Source organism: Doryrhamphus excisus, linkage group LG11, assembly GCF_037039965.1.
Source record: "Doryrhamphus excisus strain RoL-2023G ecotype Guam linkage group LG11, RoL_Dexc_Guam_v1.1, whole genome shotgun sequence".
Taxonomy (NCBI): domain Eukaryota; kingdom Metazoa; phylum Chordata; class Actinopteri; order Syngnathiformes; family Syngnathidae; genus Doryrhamphus; species Doryrhamphus excisus.
Window position 1 is genome coordinate 1,235,071 of NC_136367.1, and position 20,533 is coordinate 1,255,603.

General features: G+C 41.6%; 2 protein-coding genes across 2 annotated transcripts; both read left to right on the plus strand.

Annotated features, from left to right (window-relative positions):
- The first annotated feature begins 227 nt into the window (after positions 1 to 227).
- amd1 (adenosylmethionine decarboxylase 1) lies at positions 228 to 13,086 on the plus strand. The gene is made up of 9 exons (XM_058067118.2): positions 228 to 562; positions 6,058 to 6,144; positions 7,267 to 7,393; positions 7,501 to 7,603; positions 9,123 to 9,165; positions 9,255 to 9,399; positions 10,132 to 10,224; positions 10,288 to 10,443; positions 11,195 to 13,086. The coding sequence occupies exons 1-9, from the start codon at positions 450 to 452 to the stop codon at positions 11,327 to 11,329; spliced, it is 1,002 nt and encodes a 333-aa protein (XP_057923101.1). The 5' UTR covers positions 228 to 449; the 3' UTR covers positions 11,330 to 13,086.
- Positions 13,087 to 14,565: 1,479 nt separating this feature from the next.
- rpf2 (ribosome production factor 2 homolog) lies at positions 14,566 to 19,375 on the plus strand. Its single transcript, XM_058073580.2, has 10 exons — positions 14,566 to 14,709; positions 14,909 to 15,041; positions 15,707 to 15,744; positions 16,575 to 16,614; positions 16,696 to 16,777; positions 16,967 to 17,043; positions 17,187 to 17,286; positions 17,382 to 17,484; positions 18,301 to 18,445; positions 18,919 to 19,375. The coding sequence occupies exons 1-10, from the start codon at positions 14,693 to 14,695 to the stop codon at positions 19,102 to 19,104; spliced, it is 921 nt and encodes a 306-aa protein (XP_057929563.2). The 5' UTR covers positions 14,566 to 14,692; the 3' UTR covers positions 19,105 to 19,375.
- The last annotated feature ends 1,158 nt before the right edge of the window (positions 19,376 to 20,533 follow it).

Below are 20,533 nucleotides of genomic sequence, written 5' to 3' on the forward strand. Positions count from 1 at the left end.
AAAAAAAACTAAACAATAAAGGAACTCAAACTGCGATTTTTACGATGGGACTTCCGAGTGACTGTATGCCATCACGTGACGTCAAGTAGTCAAGGAGAACGTTGCCCTTGATAGATTGACAGCTCTGTGGACCAGTCACACTTCAACAACAAGGGTCTTGGAATTCGATTGGTCTAACGGAATGGTGACGTATCAGGGTGCCTATATAAGCCGGCCGCATCCAACCGTTTGCATCGCTGTACACAGTATGGCTGGGGATATTAGCTAGCACTCGCTAACGGTATTCTCTGCAAAAGGGAAGACGGTAACAGAAGAGAAAAATCAACATCTGGATTGCTTAACGGACTTGTACACCATTAAGTTACAACTGATTGAAATACAGATTAATTAAGACGAAACGTTATAACCGACGTTTTATTATTTTTTTTTGGTTGGGTGTCTGTTGTCTCATGATGGAAGATAACGGTGCACATTTCTTCGAGGGGACCGAGAAGCTGTTGGAAGTGTGGTTTTCCCGGCAGGACGAGACCAAGGGAACCGGGGACCTGAGAACCATCCCGAGGTTTGTGTCTTGTGGAAGTTGGGGCTCGTATCAGGTGTCTTCCCCCTGGTCGTCGTTTTCCGAACTCCGACCGCATGATCGATGATTCATGATTAATTCGTCAGTCGGTTTAAAATCCGAATTGGATCATGTTAGATGTTCTTAATTCATTTATTCCTTTAAAGACTAGAGACGGGAGATCTTGAGCCCACGCAGTGAATTAGCCTACACTGCCAGTCAAAAATGGCCACCCGGTCGAGAGTCATTCATTTGTTTAGTAGACGTATGCCGGCTTCAAATGATTACATTTTGACAGTTGTGGTACGTCTTTGCTCAACGTTAGGAAAAATGTAACCTGTTGGTTAGTTTCTAACAAAAACACGACTTATACCACTATTATGTGATATTTGCTAGTTTTTTTGCCACGGTTCAAAACATGAAACAAACATGGCTGTCAAATGATTCTAATTTTTAGTCGAGTTTGACTTGCTTTGAGGTTATTTAGCCGCCATCATCAAGATTTAGGATTAAAACACGGCGCCGGCTCTGTGGTGGTCGATACAGTTACATCACCGGGATTAATAATGAACGAGTCCCTTTTAAAAGGCAGGGAAGTAGTTGGCTCTTTATATATTTGATGGTGTTTTTTTCCCCCTGCGTCATTTTCTGACAAAACCCAGCCACGTTGAAGATGTCAAGCATGTGGTCGACCGTCACTACCGCGTGTTAGCTAGCTACCTGACACATGATGAATAACAAAGCACATAAACTACCCGGTCGTCCCAGTTCGCTTTATTAGTTTTTTTGAAAACTGAGTGTAAGGGACTGAACGCTGCAGCCAAAGTCACCTTAAAAAAAAAAAAGTTAAAACCTCACGAAGGTCGCCGAAAGTTAAAAGGAAGGGGACCAACTTTCCCACAAGCTTGTTTCCGGTCACGTTGCCAAGCCATGCCTGCGAGCCCCCTCCTCGTTCGCCAGTGTTCTTCATTGGCTGGAGGGGATTCATTCTACAACCTGCTGCGTTAACCTCCTAGTTTGTCATTTATCTGGCGCTAACATACTAATGGGCTGGAAAATCCGCCATGTCCACACATGCTGACCCATGTCAAAGTGGGGGGGGGGGGGGGGGGGGGTTGATGATGTAACTCGCAAGGTATTTAGTCAAAGGTTGAAGAAAGTCTCTTCCGGAAAATACCAATGTTGATACAAATTTGGCTTCCTGAATGAGGTAATGCTTCGCTAAGGGTGTGTTGTGCTGCAAAATTCAATAGCAAACAAAACCCACCCAGAAGATGCATGTAAATGCATTTTTTTTAAAGATAAGACTAAATTAAGGGTTACTTAAAGCTGCATGCTTTAACAATTTGGTGTGATTAAACAGTTTTTGATGTAAAAAAGTCTAAATAAAATATATATTTATCAATTTTTATATACATTTTTTGTATTTTTTAGTCATCCATGAAACAGACATTACCAATATTCTAGGCAAAACAAGGTATTAGCGCACATCAGCATTGATTTGCACCATCTAGTGCCTTTCTGATTATTTGCTTTGCCAGACAAGCTTCAGCATCAGACTCAGCGCTGTGATTAACTGTTTTCTATCTTTCCTTGTCTTATTTGACTGTCTTGACAGTTTCCATTCATCCCCACGTGGTAAGGCAGACCAGTTTGTACCTCTGCCTATGGACCACTCACTCGGTCGATTTTTAGTGGTCTCACAACCTCTCGTTGCTGTGTGTCCGTCCGGTGAACGACGATAACCGGGCGTTAGTTTGCAGCCAGAGGGCAGATTAAAGGCTCACAGGGCTGCTGCCGGTGTATCAGGCTAGCTGGCTGTCAGCTAAGTGCCAAATAAAGCCACAAGGGCGTGTGATTGACATGTAGTGTGCACTCACTTTAACCCCGGGGCCTTGCTTCCTTTTCGTTGTCATAGCCATTAACTTTGAGGCACAGCGGCTTTTCTTTTATTTGCTTAGGCTGATTGTCGGAGATTCAGTTTGCCAGAGCGCTGTGTTTTTAGTCAATCAACTAATTATCCTAATAAAAGTCCTAATTTGTCTATGAGCCTCTCGGGGCATAAGCTCTATTGTAGTATTTGGCTGTCATCTGCACTCCTTTCCGAGAGTCCAGTGCGAGGAAAATCTGATCCCGCTGAAGCACCACAAATAGCCTGCGGTGTACGTTTCACACTCAAGTGGGAGTTGACCTCGGTCTCCAATGACGCCGTCGCGCTGTTCTGAGGCTGCTAGGCTGGCCCTCTGCTGCTGTCGGCTTGCATAGCAACTCATTCATGTAAGAAGATGTTTCTTTCCATTTCTGCAAAAGTATTGTAGTATTTTTAGTCTCGAGCCATCCAGTGAAGTACTATGGAAATATCTCCTGCAAGCAAAAATTGTGCTAAGGCGACCCCCCCCATTGTTGACACCCAAATGGGTAAATTCTATGAGAAGTCGGTCAACTTCATCATTATGGCTCAGATGTTTATGCAAGCAGTGTAAAATCAATAAAGACATCAAAGGGGCATCGGACGGCCACTTTCAAAGCATCGACAAGACCAAAGGGCCTTTCTTCTTTTGTGACGGACATCACAGCTCAAACAAACTGCAGCAGGTTGAAAAATCTAGGACTGTCTTTGACTAAGAGTTTGGTCCAATTTTTTTCAGATTGTTTGTCCATTTTAGTCATCAAAAACTTGTGTTCCGTGACTTTTTTTCCATCTGAAAGAAAAAAGCTAAAAGTCTCAGATAAACATGTGTGCAACAACCGATTTTACTTGCTGAAAATTCCTGTTTATGAGTAAGGCCATATGAAAGTATTTTTTTTCCCATCCAATTTTTCAAATGGGATGTCAGCTTCTACACACGTCAACAAACTAATGCCTATGTTTGTGATTCAGGAAGATAAAATCAGTTGTAATTCCAACTGCATATGTAATTTGTTTTTTTTGACACAGGATGTGTGTGGACAATGTCTTGTTTACAGCAAAGACGACCTACGCAAATAGCCTTATTTTTCATTCGGAACCTGTGCGTCGTCATCAGGCATTGTAAAAACATGCGTTACATTAAAGCTATTAAACAATGTGGTGAAAATATACTCATTCAGCCAGTGTTGCATGCACACACAACCACACGAGCATGCTAAACTAAGCTAACCCCTGCTAGTCGTCTTCTATTCATGATGAAAACATTCACAATACGTCAACTTCTGCAAAATTGCGTGTTACAGAAAATTCAAATTTTCTTGGCCATATTTGTGATTCCGTCCGCAAATCTGTGAACCCGAAAATCATAGGGCCCGATATAAGAACTCTGAGGAAAGTGTATAAGCCACACGTACATGACATGGTGGCGGTGAGTCCATGAGAACCAGGCAGCTCTTTGACAGGAGCCAATCAGGAGCTAAGATAAAAGCTCCCAACAAGCTTGTCAACTCATTGGAAATTGCAGGAGGTCATTATGTCTTGGTGTCGTCTTACAAACGCTAAACTCATCACAGCAACTTCACACTCAAAAGGTAGGAAATATATATTACATGTACCAAAACGAACTTCAAATAACAAACAGCAGCTATTTAAATATCTACCCATAATTCATTACTGCCTGAAGAGCAGTTCATTGGAGGACGAGCAACATGGATACTGCGAGGCTGCCTCTGGCCACCAAAGTGTTGTAGCACTCCCAACGCATTGCTCGGATGCAATGCCTCATGGGAAAACGAACTTTTCATTTTCAACTCGTATTGGTACATGGTTTATCTTTCGAATGTATACTTTTGGCAGTGTTAAGTTGCTATGTGATGAATTTAGTGTTAAGTAGGATGACACAGTGAGACAGACCCTTATGATGTTATAAGCCAACAAATTGCCAAAACTATTAACTATTAATTTCTTAGATTAAAATCCCCGGGGGGGATATAAAAGAAGTTGGCATTCCAGCCTTACCCGTTTTTAAATGCTGATATTCTTGTGTGATATGTTAGAAGCTGCTGACATGAGTTGCTCTTAACCTTCTGTAACCTTTTCAAAATACTTGCACACTTGGTTTTTTGGGGGAGCCATTATGAGCCCATGAGTCCGTCCATGCTGAAAATGGCTCTCCTCAGCGCTGTTTGAATTACGCAACAGCAGTGGATGATTTTATTCACACGCTGAAAGTACACACACTGTTCAATACTTTTAATTAGGCTGATTTTTTTAAAATCAAAATAGGCTGTCTAATAAAAACAAAGACAATCCATATAAAAATGTAAGCCCAGCAGCAGCTGTGGGCACCCCATGTCGTCACAATCACCACAATCTTTTCATACGAATATTCTAGGACAACCCCTTGTGTCAATGGTGAAAAGTAAATGTGCTAACAATGGTTATGTTTGCTTATGTCAACGTGAGTCGGACATTGACTTAAATAGAATAAATCAGTGGTTCTCAGTTATGGACAGGAATGTTTTTGTGCCCTACCCTCACCCCCGATTTGAAATACTATTGAGAAACTGATATTTATCTGTACTGTACAGAATGGACTCAAAACGGGAACCAGCCAAATGCAACAAAATTCCGAGCAGTGAAGCATACAATAAGTCAAAATTGCATGCTGAGGGACACATTTATACATGGCAGATCTGCAATATATATAATACAAAGTCCTCCCTGCCTCTTGCGCCCCTCCTTCAGTTCAGTTCAGTGATGAAATATAGATTGTGATAAATGAACAGTTGGGATGGGCAATAATAATGAATGGACGGGTAAATATTTGCTCCGTGTTGTTAAAAGAGGCTGCAACCAGGAGTGGCTGGTTAAATCATTTGCGGTCTAAGAATAATACAACGCCGCCTTGTCCAACTATGCCGTTTGCTAATTGGTTTTATTGGACCTTCTGTATTAGTAGTTTTTCAAGTTTGGAAGCATAAGATGGGATGGTTGATTTAACGTTTTAGAGTTATCCCCACAAAAAGGGTCAAAGTAGCAAAGTATTGCATTATTTCAACCGCTCATTCACACTAAAGCAGAGTTCTGGGTTCCCTGAAATTTGTATCTTTTTTGTTCTGTCAAGTCATTGGGATATCCCAATAGTGACGGACCAGAGCAGGAGGGGATAGAAAAGAAGTAAAAAGAAAACTGGGGAGACACACACAAGAACGGCAACAACTGCAGAATGGGGACAACCTGAAAACACCGGCTTGTCATTTTAGACAACTATCATCACCGAGCCAGCCATGACTCTCCTGACGTTTTGTTGTCTTATACTCTGTCATGACACACTCATGCGTTTGTGTCTGTGCCTCGTATATTTCATCGTTTTTAAAAATCTCAGGGGCGTTCCCGTGTGGACTGGGCCGTAATGTCATTTTGTAAAACTCAGCAGTTCCCAAATAGAAAAATCCACTGCGCTATTGTTCAAATACGCACAAGTATTTCCTCATCCCTCCCCTCGCTGTTGTCGATACTTTGTTTTAAAGGTTGAATACTTGTTGCTACTAAACATGACCCATTTTTGTGTTCCCTTTTTTTTTAGGTTTGAATGGGACAAACTTCTGGAGAATGTGCACTGTTTGATCATAAGTGTGACAAAGACGGACAAGCAGGAAGCTTATATACTCAGGTGAGATGTGGAGCAGGACGTCTCCTGGGTTTGGCTATGATTAGAAGCCGGGGTCGGGATTAGGCTGGTCACCTTTTAAAGTCTTTGGCCATGACGCTGCCGCTTGCAGGTGATAGAATGTTTGTATCCAAAAAGAGACCAGGGGGTTCCAAGTCTAACATTGTGGACCCTTCTTCTAGCTCCAACAGAATCAAACAAATTATAACGTGATCTAATTTATTGTGACAATGGTATAAACACATTGGTATGTTACTTGGGGTTGGCTTCATGCAGTACGTGTACTTTACTGGGGGGGCAATGAGGTGTGACGTGGACACTTTGCACTCAAAACACACAAAGTACAAATCCAACCCCCTGGCCCTAAACAGCCAGTCTTTCAGTATACGTTATATAATTATTAATTTAATAATATAACTGGATGTTTTTTAAATTAATCATCATGAAATATTACAAATTAAGATTTTTAAAAATTTAATAAATATGATATTTGTATAAATATACAAAGAAATACATAGAAAATGAAATAAAATGAATCCCCACATATTTGGAATTGAAAATTCACTTCAAATTAATTATGAAATGTATTAAATTTCTATTTAACAGTGAAATGTAAAATTATTACATTAGTTAGAATTTTATTTTTTAATAGTTACATAATCAATTCACCGATACAATTATATATTTTTAATTAATTTTAGTTAAAGTATTTTAAAAAATATGGTCGGAAAATATTTCATTTATTTAAAAAAAAAAAAGTGCGCTGACGAGCAAAAATGGCCCCCTGGCCGCATGATTGACAGCCTTGAGTTAGCCGCTCGGTGAGTCATTCGCACAGATTTTGCTGGCATGTCATGTGATGTCATGCAAGATTTTTTTTTTGGTTTCTTTAACAAGGTTTTATTTTCCTAGATTATTGATAAAGTCCAAACTACCTGACATTTTTAGGGATTTTTCTGCAAGATGAAAGCATAGCATGTTAGCATGTAATACAATATGATAGGACTTATCTGAAGAGGAGAGCTGAATGGATGATAGATTACTTGTCACATATTTCCTGTGTTAGCACTTAAACTGAAAAGCATCTTTTGTACACCCCCCCCCCCCCCCCCCTGCTCCATTCAGTGAGAGTAGCATGTTTGTCTCCAAGAGACGTTTCATTTTGAAAACATGCGGAACCACCCTCTTACTGCAAGCACTGGTGCCTCTGCTGGAACTCGCCAGGGAGTACTGCGGGTTTGATGCCATCGAGGTGAGCCGCCGCTTCCTCTTGCATGCGTACCGCCGGCACAGACTTGAGTCAGTCGGTCTTTTTGCCGGGAATCCAGACCATGTCCAATCCTGTTGCGTGTTTTGCAGAATTTCTTCTACTCCCGCAAGAATTTTATGAAACCTACCCATCAAGAATTCCCTCATCGAAACTTCCAAGAGGAAGTAGACTTTCTCGTCCAGATTTTCCCAAGTATGTAACCATAACAAATGTTTTGTGCTGGGTTTAGGAAGTAGAGTAGTTGGGGTGCCACAGAGCAGCTGTCACAGTAGTATTACCTTTGTTATCAGCAAGCAGTGTGAAACCACAACAGCGAGATAATGGATGCCCTCTTGAATTTTTTTTCAATAAATAGTAAGTAAGTGTAAACCTGGATAAATTAGTATCAGCCGATATTCACTCATGCGATATCAGGAGTCAAAAAGTTGGATCACGACAAGCCCAAATACTGTCTAGTTGACTTTGGCTTCCTGTTCAGTGCAAAGTAAGCATAAACTTGGATATATTAGTATCAGCCCATATTCACTCGAGTTATATTGGTATCCGATCAGAGTCAAAAAGTTGTATCAGGACAAGCCCAATTACTGTCGACTTGACTTTGGCTTCCTGTTCAGTGCAAAATAAGCATAAACTTGGATGTATTAGTATCAGCCGATATTCACTCATGTGATATTGGTATCCGATCAGAGTCAAACAGTTGTATCAGGACAAGCCCAGTTACTGTCGACTTGACTTTGGCTTCCTGTTCAGCGCAAAATAAGCATAAACTTGGATGTATTAGTATCAGCCGATATTCACTCGTGTGATATTGGTATCCGATCAGAGTCAAAAAGTTGTATCAGGACAAGCCCAATTACTGTCGACTTGACTTTGGCTTCCTGTTCAGCGCAAAATAAGCATAAACTTGGATGTATTAGTATCAGCCGATATTCACTCGTGTGATATTGGTATCCGATCAGAGTCAAAAAGTTGTATCAGGACAAGCCCAATTACTGTCGACTTGACTTTGGCTTCCTGTTCAGCGCAAAATAAGCATAAACTTTGATGTATTAGTATCAGCCGATATTCACTCGTGTGATATTGGTATCCGATCAGAGTCAAAAAGTTGTATCAGGACAAGCCCAATTACTGTCGACTTGACTTTGGCTTCCTGTTCAGCGCAAAATAAGCATAAACTTGGATGTATTAGTATCAGCCGATATTCACTCGTGTGATATTGGTATCCGATCAGAGTCAAAAAGTTGTATCAGGACAAGCCCAATTACTGTCGACTTGACTTTGGCTTCCTGTTCAGTGCAAAGTAAGCATAACCCTAAAATTCTACCACAGCTAACAAAATGCACCCTTTTTTAAGGTTTTGTTATCGCTGATTTTTCTGTCCTATTTTTATCCAATGTGCGAAATAAAGAAACACAATCCAGCATCCATTCCTGTCCTTTTTTTCTATCCAATCTCCTGATTTCCAAACGGGTTCCTCTTTGGCCCATGTCGGACATGTTCCACAAAGTTTCATGGAAAAGTGTTACGTAGTTTCTGGGTAACCCTGCAAGCCATCTACCAAACAACCGATTTAAAGATAGGGAGGGAAGGAATGTATCGACTTGGGGCGGGATAGATGATCCAAAAAATGTCACTGTGTAGTCCTGTGGCTGTTTTCCGCTTCTTAGTGTAGTTATGTCAGTTTATTATATCATCTTCCTCTTTGTTCCAGATGGTGCAGCCTACTGTATGGGACGTTTGAACTCTGACTGCTGGTAAGAAGAACACATTGTTTACATTCCTTCCATTTCCAGGTTGGAGACATAATCTTCCTCACACACTTTAATGTTGTGTTGCATCCCAGGTATCTGTTTACTCTGGACTTGCCAGAGTACTGGGAGAACAAGTATGCGGATCAGACACTGGAAGTTCTGATGAGTGACCTTGATCCAGCCATTATGGACCAGTTCTATATGAAAGATGGTGTTTCTGCAAGTGATGTCACTCGTGTAAGCATTGCCTTTTCAAAGCGGCCATATCCACCGAGCCGTTATGAGCCCTGTGATTGGCCGGCCACCAGTCCAGGGTGTACCCCGCCTCTCGCCCCAAGACAGCTGGGATAGGCTCCAGCACCCCCCGCGACCCTTGTGAGGATAAGCAGTAGAAAATGAATGAATGAATGCTGGAGCTGAGTCTAACGGGCCGATTATAATTGGATCCGCATTTTGGTCGCTGATATCAAAGCGTATCCATGATCAATATCAAATCCCCTAATTTGTATGGACGTATCGATTACTCGCAGATTTTCACAGTTCGCCGGAGGTCCTGGAACATAACACGTAATGTTAGGATTAGTTTTTTTTTTTTTTTTTTTTACACCAGAAGCAGAAGCAGAAGCGGGTACCGTTACACCAACAGGGATCATAAATGCAGTAATATTTGGACCTGCTCAAAAATCATTAAAGCTAAGCAGTTTAGCATTTTATTCCCTTAGCGTACACAAAACAAGCCTTTTAAAACGATGAGTCATGATTATTGGTCTTTAATCAGAAATAGATCTGGGGGCCATTTGTGGCTCACAGTTGGATTTTTATTGGGTAGTTTATTCTATAAAGAACACAAGCATGAAACATTATGGATGATTATGGATACATTATAATGGAGAGTTTATGGATACATTATAATGGAGAGTTTGTATTTTTCTCTACGTGTCCCTTGATGTTTTTGTTTGCCCTTTCCAGATGAGTGGAATATGTGACCTGATACCAGGTTCTGTGATCGACGCCACAATGTTCAACCCGTGTGGCTACTCAATGAACGGAATGAAGACTGACGTGAGTGCCGCCCGCCCCGCCCTTCCTATCCTGTCACCAATTACTCCCATTCTCCTCCCGCAGGGGACCTACTGGACCATCCACATCACACCCGAGCCGGAGTTCTCCTACGTTAGCTTCGAGACCAACCTCTCCCAGACATCGTACGATGACCTCGTTCGGAAGGTGGTGGATGTATTCAAACCAGGGAAATTAGTGACTACGCTGTTTGTCAATCAGGTATGTTTGTTTCAGTGGAAGCTGTTTATGTTGACAAAGCGCCTGCTTAAGTTGACCTCCACGAGTCTTGGAGCTAAATTTTCCCAGTGAGGGCTGCATATGTTAATGTCTGCTAATGCTAATGCTAATAGTTTTATTTCATTTGAACATGCATCAGATTACAATTGAGTGCATCCCATAATCAGTTCCCAGTTCCACATGTCCAAAAGGAGTAGGAAGAAGCAAAGCTTATTAAATCCTACCCCTCCGTCTGGTACTTTTACAATCACTAACTGTTACATTTGTTCACTTCCTGCTTTCCTAATATAGTTTAAGGTTTTTTTTTTTTTATTTTTCGGTGATATGAGCATCCAATGACATAATGAGTACTATAGTAAGTGTCAACTGTGTGAACTGTGTTTATGTGTGAGGACGTTTCACTCGTCAATCTCGTTCAACGTCCTTGCCCAATTGACTACGTAAGTGCTGCCACCGAACCATCGGAGGTTTCAATTCCAATCAGAAATGAACCTTTGCCGTGTCTGCACTTGAATAAATACCATATACAGTCTGATAAATGCCTCAAAATATCCATTTCATACTTTTTAATATCGATACGGTATCGTGGAACAAAGTATCGCGATATATCGCCAAAACGATATTTTCCTCCACCCCTTCTTTCTTCTACTGCGAATGTGAAAGTGAAAGTGTTGTCCCCGGGATGAATGTTCACGTTGCATCTAATCGGACCCCTGTCCCCCTCCCCCCGCAGAGCTCAAAATGTCGCAGCGTCTTTTCTTCCGCCCAAACGCTGGAGGGGTTCAAGCGCGTGGACCGCCAGCTGGCTCAATTCAACGACTACAACTTCGTGTTCACAAGCTACGCCAAGAACTGCCAGAAGAGCTGAAGGTGGAGGATGAAGAAGAAGAAGCGTAAAAAAGCCCCTCCTCCAGTAGAAAGCGTCTCGTCGTCGTCGGCGGCGTCGTCGTCCCACCACCACGGATGCGCCGCCGGGGACGACGACGACGACGACGAGCGCCGGTTAACCTCCGGTTTGAGTTTGCGTTGTTGTACCTTTGACTTCGACCTCTTGCATGAAAGCTCTTTTCTCCGTTTCGATATGCTAGCTCACGCTTGCTACGACCTTCCGGCGCATGCACAAGAATTCAACGCGCTCCATTCCGGGCTTTCCACCTGTGCTCGGCGCAAAGGCCCCTCCCTGCAGGTCTCCCCCCTCATCCCGCACAGACAGGGCTTCCGGCCGCATTGAGACCACGCCCCTGACATGCTCAGACTTGTCCGCTTCCAGGCCGTTTCCATACGCCGCCAATGAATGAATGAATGAATGAATGAATGAATGAATGAATGAATGAATGAATGAATGAATGAATGTGGAGTTGCCATCGCGGAGAAAGGCGTTCAAAGGCTCCTCTTGTACTTTCTACACGCTTCCGTTTTGCGCCCGCGGGCCTTGTGTTTATTTACAAAGTGAAGCTTTCAAGCGTGCGTGTACAGTGTATAGAATGTATATGAATAATTAACTCTTCCGTTTGCACATGAAAAAGGAAGCTTCTGGAACGCTGCAGGTCTTCCCTTGCCACAATTCTAAGTGTCCCAAACTTTCTGCTTGCCCAGCAAAGCGTTTTCCCCGCCACAATATCGTCCCGTCTGTCTCTTTCCGCCCCATACAAAAAAAAAAAAAAAATCTAAGCGTACAATCGAGGCGAACCAGTCTGAGCATGCCAGGGTCATCCCGGATCATTCCACGTGCGTTTCATTTCTGGTGCCCAGACATTATTATTATTCTTTTGCTGTCAACTGTGCTCCCTTATTTTTCTTTGTGCGCGTACATCAATGGCCTTTTGTTGGTCTCTTGGCTCGGGGTGACCTATGACGCAGTGGTGCATGTCGCTAGTGCCGTGTTGCTATGCTAGACCGTGTCTGTGCCCCCCCACCCCCACCCCCATTTCATTTGAAGTGCTCATCTCCGCTTCTCGTGTATTCCCTCTGCTTAGCTTAGCCGGTGGGGGTTCCACCCACCCACCCAGCCACCCAGCCAGGAAGGCCTGAGACGGTTCTATCGCCTGCATGGAAAGGTCTGGCACGGAGCTGGCTTCCTTGGAATAGCTTCCCTCTAGTTTGTCTATCACGGCCTTTTGGAGTGGTGTCTTTTCATTCCTAAAGGACCAACGTCTGCGCTCGTGCTTAGCCGCCTCCCAACACCAACGCCGTTTTAATCGTCACCGTCACTTGCAGTTTATCACCCGTGGTCCTCGCAGGGCGACTTTCACTCCCGCTAACTCCTATTTTGTGTTTATTTGCTTCGGACCAATTAGAAGTTTCCCACCAGCATTTTGTCACTGGTTTTGCTTTCCAAGGAACCGGTGAGTGATTTCCACACAACACTTGAGCGCTGAGAATGTGTCTCACTTTACGTACTCGGGGAGTATGGAAGTGTGTGAAGTGAGACAACACACTCGGTCCACAGATTAAAAAAAAAGAAAAAAAAAAAAAAAAGGTGAGGTTGGTGTTTGAAGATGTTAGCATGGATGGAGAAACTTTGCTGTTCTAATTCTCTTTTTGCTGTTCTTTGGATGGTCGAGATGTGCTAAAAATGATATCTGTGCTTCAAGCTTGATGCTGAAATAAAAATATTCATCTGTGCGTTGTCTCTGAAGTGTTTGTATGCTAATATCGTCATGCAAATTCCATACATGGGAAAAATAAAAGCTATTGTCCAACATAAATGTTTTTCCGATGTATTGAAAATTATGGCCCACCATGTTAACATTACGTCCCTTTACTTCTATCCCATAATGCCAAGTAGGTCATAAATTGGCATCATATGGTTGACTATAGGGCTCTTGTTTTCTAGAATATACTCCATTGTTTTGCACTGCATTCTTTTTAAAAAAAAAATGATTTTTTTTTCCTCATTAGAATGCAACTTTATTTTTTACTATTCCAACTTCATGCTCCTTTTTCCTCATAATGTGCCCCACTTTTAGCCTTGTTTTTAGCTCTGAATGAATGTATGGATGTTGTATTTTATGTTTTTTACACAACTCTATTTTTCTTCACTGTAAAGCGTCTTTGGGTATTTTGAAAATCGCTATACGCATAAAATATATTAATTATAATACAACATTATTCTCCTAAAATTACACCATTTACCGTTAATATATTTACTTTATTCTTGTAAAGTTCCTGCTAATTTTTCAACTTTTTCTTTACTATTTTATTATATTTATTGCGTTTAAGGATATGCTGCGGGTTTGACTTTGTGGGGTAATGAATGGGTCGGTTCTTCAGTGGCGAACATTCTTTCCATCGGTTAGAGTAGAAGATGGCAGGCTGCGTCACATTTTGTGGTGCACACTGCCATCTGCTGGACTGGTGCATGTACTGTTTCTGTTGTCGGCATTTTCTAAACAGGAAACGTCAGTACACTTCAATCTAGTGTACAAAGTACGTGGACAAACCTCTGAACTGTAAAATGGTAAACATGACATATTGATAACATTTTGGAATGCATAAAGATGGGAAATCTGTAAAGAAAAAAGAAAAAACGTATCATGTTGTTTATATAGAAATATACTGCTAAGACTTAGCAGAGTTATCAACGGTGTTTCATGTACGTCTTATCTTTGACGCTAGGTGGCGGTACTGTGCTTTAGCCGCCATGTAACGCCCAGTTTTCGCCGTGTGGACTGCGCAGGCGCTGTCAAGCTTACCGGCTGGACATTTTTATTTTCTCTTTACAATTTTTAATTTAGTCGATTTTAGTAACAAAGTAATTTAATTGTGGAAATTGTTTTAATTCTGCAAAGCACTTTGTGTTGCATTTCTTTGCATGAAAAGTGCCTTACAAATAAAGTTGATTTGATTTGAAAAGAAAACATCCACGCGACCCAAAAACACTTACTGCGCATGCGTATTTAGCAGCCATCTTGGAAATGTATATAGGCGAAAAAATACTTTGCGTATGTTGCTAACACAGGTTAAGTTTATCAATAACACGTTCATTGCACACAAATGAATTTCTGTGCCACCCAATTTCTAACAGCCAGAAACAACCAAGAAAGTTCTAAAAACTTTGGTACACGCAAGAAGTCGTAGGCAATGACGTCACTTTCGCTTTTAGCGATTGTCCCAGTTGAGTCGCCGTAGAACTTCCGCTGTAGCATTTCATTTCCGCACACAATCACGTGGAACTACAGCACCGTTAATCCTTTTTAAAAATCAGCAACACGAATAGAAACACAAAAAAATGACCGACGGTATAATGTAAGTTATTTTTCCTTACCCCTTAAAGTGACATGAATGAAGTGATGAAATGTTTATGGAACGTGGATCGGGATGCTAATGTCCAACACAAGCTCTCCTAGTTTTTAATGTCTACGTGTTTAGCGGTATGGGTTTGTGCATATCTTATATGTTTGTGTATGTCTCAGGCTTTTATGTGTTTATGTGGTTCTGTCCTCAGAAAACCAAAGCTAAAACGCACCAAGCGCTTCCTGGAGAGCCGAGCACCCAAACTATCTGAAAATGCAAAGACTACCATGATCATGAAAGGGGGGAACGCCAACCAAGCTGTCAGTCAGGCACTGAAGGACATAGTAAGTCACGTGGTGATATGCTGTAGACCCGAGGCCAGTACTAAGAACCAATTTAATTCATCCAGGATCTCTTCTTTGATAAACATATCTATGATGAACAGGCTGCACAGTGTACGAGTGGTTAGCACGCAGACCTCACAGCAAGGAGACAAGGGTTCAATTCCACCCTGCATGTTCTCCTCGTGCATGCGTGGGTTTTCTCCGGGTACTCCGGTTTCCTCCCACATTCCAAAAACATTCAAGGTTAATTGTCCACTCCAAATTGTCCATAGGTATGAATGTGAGTGTGAATGGTTGTTTGTCTATATGTGCCCTGTGATTGGCCGGCCACCAGTCCAGGGTGTACCCCGCCTCTCGCCCGAAGGCAGCTGAGATAGGCTCCAGCACCCCCGTGAAAACATGGGGGATACCACCGAGATGGATAACAGCTTGATTAGTCAAACGGGCATCTTGTCAGCTAAATATAGGTACACATAAAAATAGGATCCAATGTGGTAAATCCTGGCACCTTCAACAAAGAATTCCTCATCCCACTTTCCTCAAGAAAATCTTGGAGAAAATCAGGGCTAGAAATTCTTGCTCTTAATTGTTAATATCTGTTCCAGTGTTTTTTATTGCAGAGACATCTGTGCATTTTAATGTACACATTCATTTTTCTCTTCCAGTATTCCTTAAAAAAACCCAATGCTGTGTTGTACAAGAAGTAAGTACCTTTTATTATGTCAACATTGCTAGAATGCAAACATTACCGTAAGAGCAGTTTTAGCCATTTTCATAGGTAGACAAAAAAACTTGGCAATATCATGCTAGCATGCTAACATTAGCATAGTAACATTTTTATAAATTTTCAGTTAGACACCTACGTATATAAGCAATTAGCACTATAAAGGACAAAGCCCAAAGAAACAAACAAGTGCTATGTGGTAGCATGCTAGTGTTAACATGTTAGCATTGTTAGCATTCTAACATAAGCATAATAGCATTTTCTGTAATTTTCATAGCTAGACACTTATATACTATATATTTATATCGCAATTATGCTAGGTGTTTGCATGTTAATATTATCATGTTAGCATAGTAACATTGTTATCAATTTTCACAGTTAAACACCTATATAAGCAATTAGCACTATAAAGGAAAAAGCCCAAAGAAACAAACAAACGCTATGTGATAGCATGCTAGTGTTAACATGTTAGCATTATTAGCATGCTAACATAAGCATAGTAGCATTTTCTGCAATTTTCACTTATATACTATACTATATAAACACTTAACACAATTATGCTAGGTGTTTGCATGCTAATATTATCATGTTAGCACTGCTAGCATGCTAACATTAGCGATCTAATATGTACTTAATTTATAGTATTTTGTAGGACTAATTTGCGGTGTTCATAACAATATGGGGGAACTACGGCGCTTGGGGATGGTCTGTGCTCTGCAGGTGCCAAGCCCTGGTCTCGTCCACACAGTTGTGTTTTTTTTATTATCTTCATTTATCAGCAGTGGATAAAATAAGACCTTGCATTTCAGGAAGAACATTATCCGTCCATTTGAGGACTCCACATCTCTGGTTAGTGAACACCGACATTGTCAACCTCTCGTTACAAACACTCTTTGTCCTCTTTTTCACATGACTTGTCTGTTTTTGCAGGAATTTTTCTCCAAAAAAAGCGACTGCTCGCTCTTTCTTTTTGGGTCCCACAACAAGAAACGACCAAATAACCTCATTTTTGGTACGGATTCCACTCACACTTGTTATGTCATGTTTACCTTTTTGTTGCTAAACAGTCAGCCAGGCTAAGGGGCGTGGACGTAAACGGGTTCCACTGTAGTATCATCATGAAAGTACTTCTTTAAGTACACATGTTTACCTAATATGAGTAATAAGGACCGAGAGGCTAAATTATGTTCTTTATCTCCAGGTCGTCTATTTGACTTCCACGTGCTGGATATGATTGAACTCGGAATGGAGAAGTTTGTGTCTCTCAGTGAGATTAAGGTATCGTTTACGTTTCTTCTGCTGTGCCTGTAAAGGCATATACAGTCACCTTGGTCCCTGCTCCAGGCTGCTCAGTACAAAAAAATTCCAGTTATGATAATTAAAAAAAATAATAATAAATAATTTTTTTCTTTCACTTGCAGACGACTACATGTCCCGAGGGAACCAAACCCATGCTGGTGTTTGCCGGCGAGGCTTTCGAAATGGATAATGAGCACAAACGCCTCAAGAGTCTGCTCACTGGTACGCACCCGTGACACACACAAGTAGATTCAAGTGGGGGGGGGGGAAAACGGCGCATATCCATTTTACGAGGAACATCTGCCTTCCCTTTGCAGACTTCTTCAGAGGTCCGTCCGTGTTGGCGGTGCGCCTGGCAGGTTTAGAACATGTTCTGCACTTCACTGCCCTGGATGGGAAAATATTCATGCGTAGCTACAGGTGATGCAGCACATTCAGCGGCAATTCTTGACCCCAGCCCGGGGGGTGTTCAAAGTCACCCGCCAGCCAATTGGCACGGTCACAATTTTACCAAAATTCCACATTTTCTAAACACAAATTCCCTTTGATTATTAAAATGCGTATTACTTCTCCATTTCTCAAAACATTTAGAGCAGGGGTCTCTAACTCGCGGCCCGCGAGACGCTAGTTTGAGGCCCCCACCTTGATACCAAAGTTTAATATTGAAATGACAGCTTAAAGCTGTGTGCACACCGGACACAATTAACATGATTTTGCCCCGCCCATACTGTTACCCTACCCCGTTACCCCGCCCTGTTTTGCTTTGGATTAGCAATGAAGCTAAAGGCTTATGACTTGTGTGTGTATATATAACTTGTGATTTGTATTACCCTGATTTTGCACTTTATCTGCTCTTGTGTGCTGTGTACTTTTGATACTATAATACCTGAAATGTCACCTTGTGGGACTTATAAAGACAAATCTTTGCATCTTAATTCCGCATATTCATCAAAACAGTCAAGCTGAAACACTTTCCCACTTTTGCCATCATTTCACGTTTTCCGTTAGCATTTTAACTCAGTTTGAGCATTCACACTTAATTTATGTATAGCCTAATCCCTGGGGACCAGTGAAAATTGAACTGCGGGCCGCACTTTGGACACCCCTGCAAAGGCTTCAGTGATGAACCATCGTACTGTTTTGTGTAAATTGACAATGTTAAACCTTAAACCTTAGTGTCAGGATGTCATTGTTGCATCCAACCAATGATATTGATTTCACAAATGCCTTTTTCAGATGTTTGTTGAAGAAGTCGGGGTGCAGGACGCCCCGTATTGAGCTGGAAGAGATGGGGCCGTCGTTTGATTTTGTTTTAAGAAGAACACATTTGGCATCGGATGACTTGTACAAGCTGGCTCACAAACAGCCCAAGTCTCTCAAGGTAAATATTAGGGCTGGCTTAAACTGTTATTTTTCTAATCCATTCATCTGGAAAATAGTCTTTCGATGCATCAATTATTATTATTATATCAACGATACATTTTGAAATCGGATTTGTTTAGATTTCGATTCGATTATCGATTTTTTTCCCCATAATTTGACCTATATAGCAATTAATGCTAATTTCTCATGAATAAAGCACAAATTTCTTCTTTCTAATATATATGTGTATGTATGCATATGTATGTATATATACATGTTCTCCTCGTGCATACGTAGGTTCCATCTGGGTACTCCGGTTTCCTCCCACCTGTCCAAAAACGTGCAAGCTTGATTGATTGGCGCCTCTAAATTGAATTGTTCTTTGTCTATATGTGTTCTGCGATTGGCTTGCAAACAGCCCAAGGTCAGCTGGGATAGGCTCCAGCATACCCCTGCCGTACCCGTAATACCTTTTTCTCTGCGTCTTGACAGCCCAAGAAGAAGAAGAACATTTCCCACGACGTATTCGGCACCAAATTTGGCCGCGTGCACATGCAGAAGCAGGATCTGTCCAAGCTTCAGACACGCAAGATGAAGGGTCTGAAAAGGAAAGGAGGAGTAGTGGTTGCCGGGGAACAGGAGGCGCAAACGTCCAAAGTGGCAAAAATGGAGAGCTGAGATCCGAGATGATACAGCAGATTCACGTCTTTAAGTCCGCAATCCCGGTCAGTGTCTTTACCGTTTTACCGCACGCCCACCACCTCTTTTGTGTGGTGCCACTAATATGTCAATATGCACATTTAAAAGCCTGTTTTTTTAAACAAGGATCCTTTATTACGATAAGGAGACGCATGAAATCAACCTGATGATCTTTTCAATGAATCCCATTTGTGGGACAAATGTCACAAATGTTCTGTTGAAACAATTAAACACACATTCTCTACCCAGATATTGCCAATATATTTATTGTTCTTACCTAAACATAATTCACGTTTCACTCATTCTGGTTCAATTACTGGACACGCTTTAGCAACGTCGCTAAGAAACGAACATGTTCTAGCTATGGGCCGCATGGAGGCATTCTCTAGGGGGCGCCACAAGCAAGAGCAGGAAATAATATACATATTTGTGCTGCTGAGCTTTTATTGACATTTTTTTAAACAGTTTTTTACTTGAAATTCTACACAATACACCCCATTCATTCATTATTCATGAATATTATTTATTCAGTTACTATATCAGTTACTACATCACTGGACTGGATTGTTAAATACCTCAAGGCTAGTTTTGTATGTTATAGGTTTATAGTATATTGTTAATATTTATAGTAGTTTTTACTCATATTTGGTTTTCGGGTGCTTTTTCTGCTACATTTCCCTGTTGTGTGATAAAGTACAATCTAATCTAAAAATCTATCAATCTTGAAAAGATTATAAAACCATTTCTAAAGCTTTCGGACTCCAGCTAACCACAGTGAGAGCAATTATCCACAAATGGTGACAACATGAAACAGTGGTGAAACTTCCCAGGAGTGTCCAGGCAACCAAAATGACCCTAAGAGCACATAGACGACTCGTCCAAGAGGTCACAAAAGACCCCACAACAACATCAAAAGAACTGCAGGCTTCACTCGCCTCAGTTAAGGTCAGCGTTCATGACTCCAGTAACACCACATTTCAGAAAAAGAACATCACAACAGTAAGATATGGTGGAGGTAGTGTGATGGTCTGGGACTGTTTTGCAGCTTCAGGACCTGGAGGACTTGCTGTGATAAATGGAACCATGAATTCTGCTGTCTACCAAAAAATCCCGAAGGAGAATATCCAACCATCTGATGGTGACCTCAAGCTGAAACCATCTTGGGTTCTGCAGCAGGACAATGATCCACAGCAAATCAATGTCCTCCATCCAACCCTGTCTTCTGCATCTGTCTCTCATCATGTCCTCCTTCACTACATCCATAAACCTCCTCTTTGGTCAGCATCCTTCTACCAATATATTCACTATCAGAGAGGCCAGACCGAGATGACCTCGAACATGTAATGTCCCTCTGATGTACTCATTCCTGATCCTATCCATCCTGGTCGCTCCCAATGTGAACCGTTGT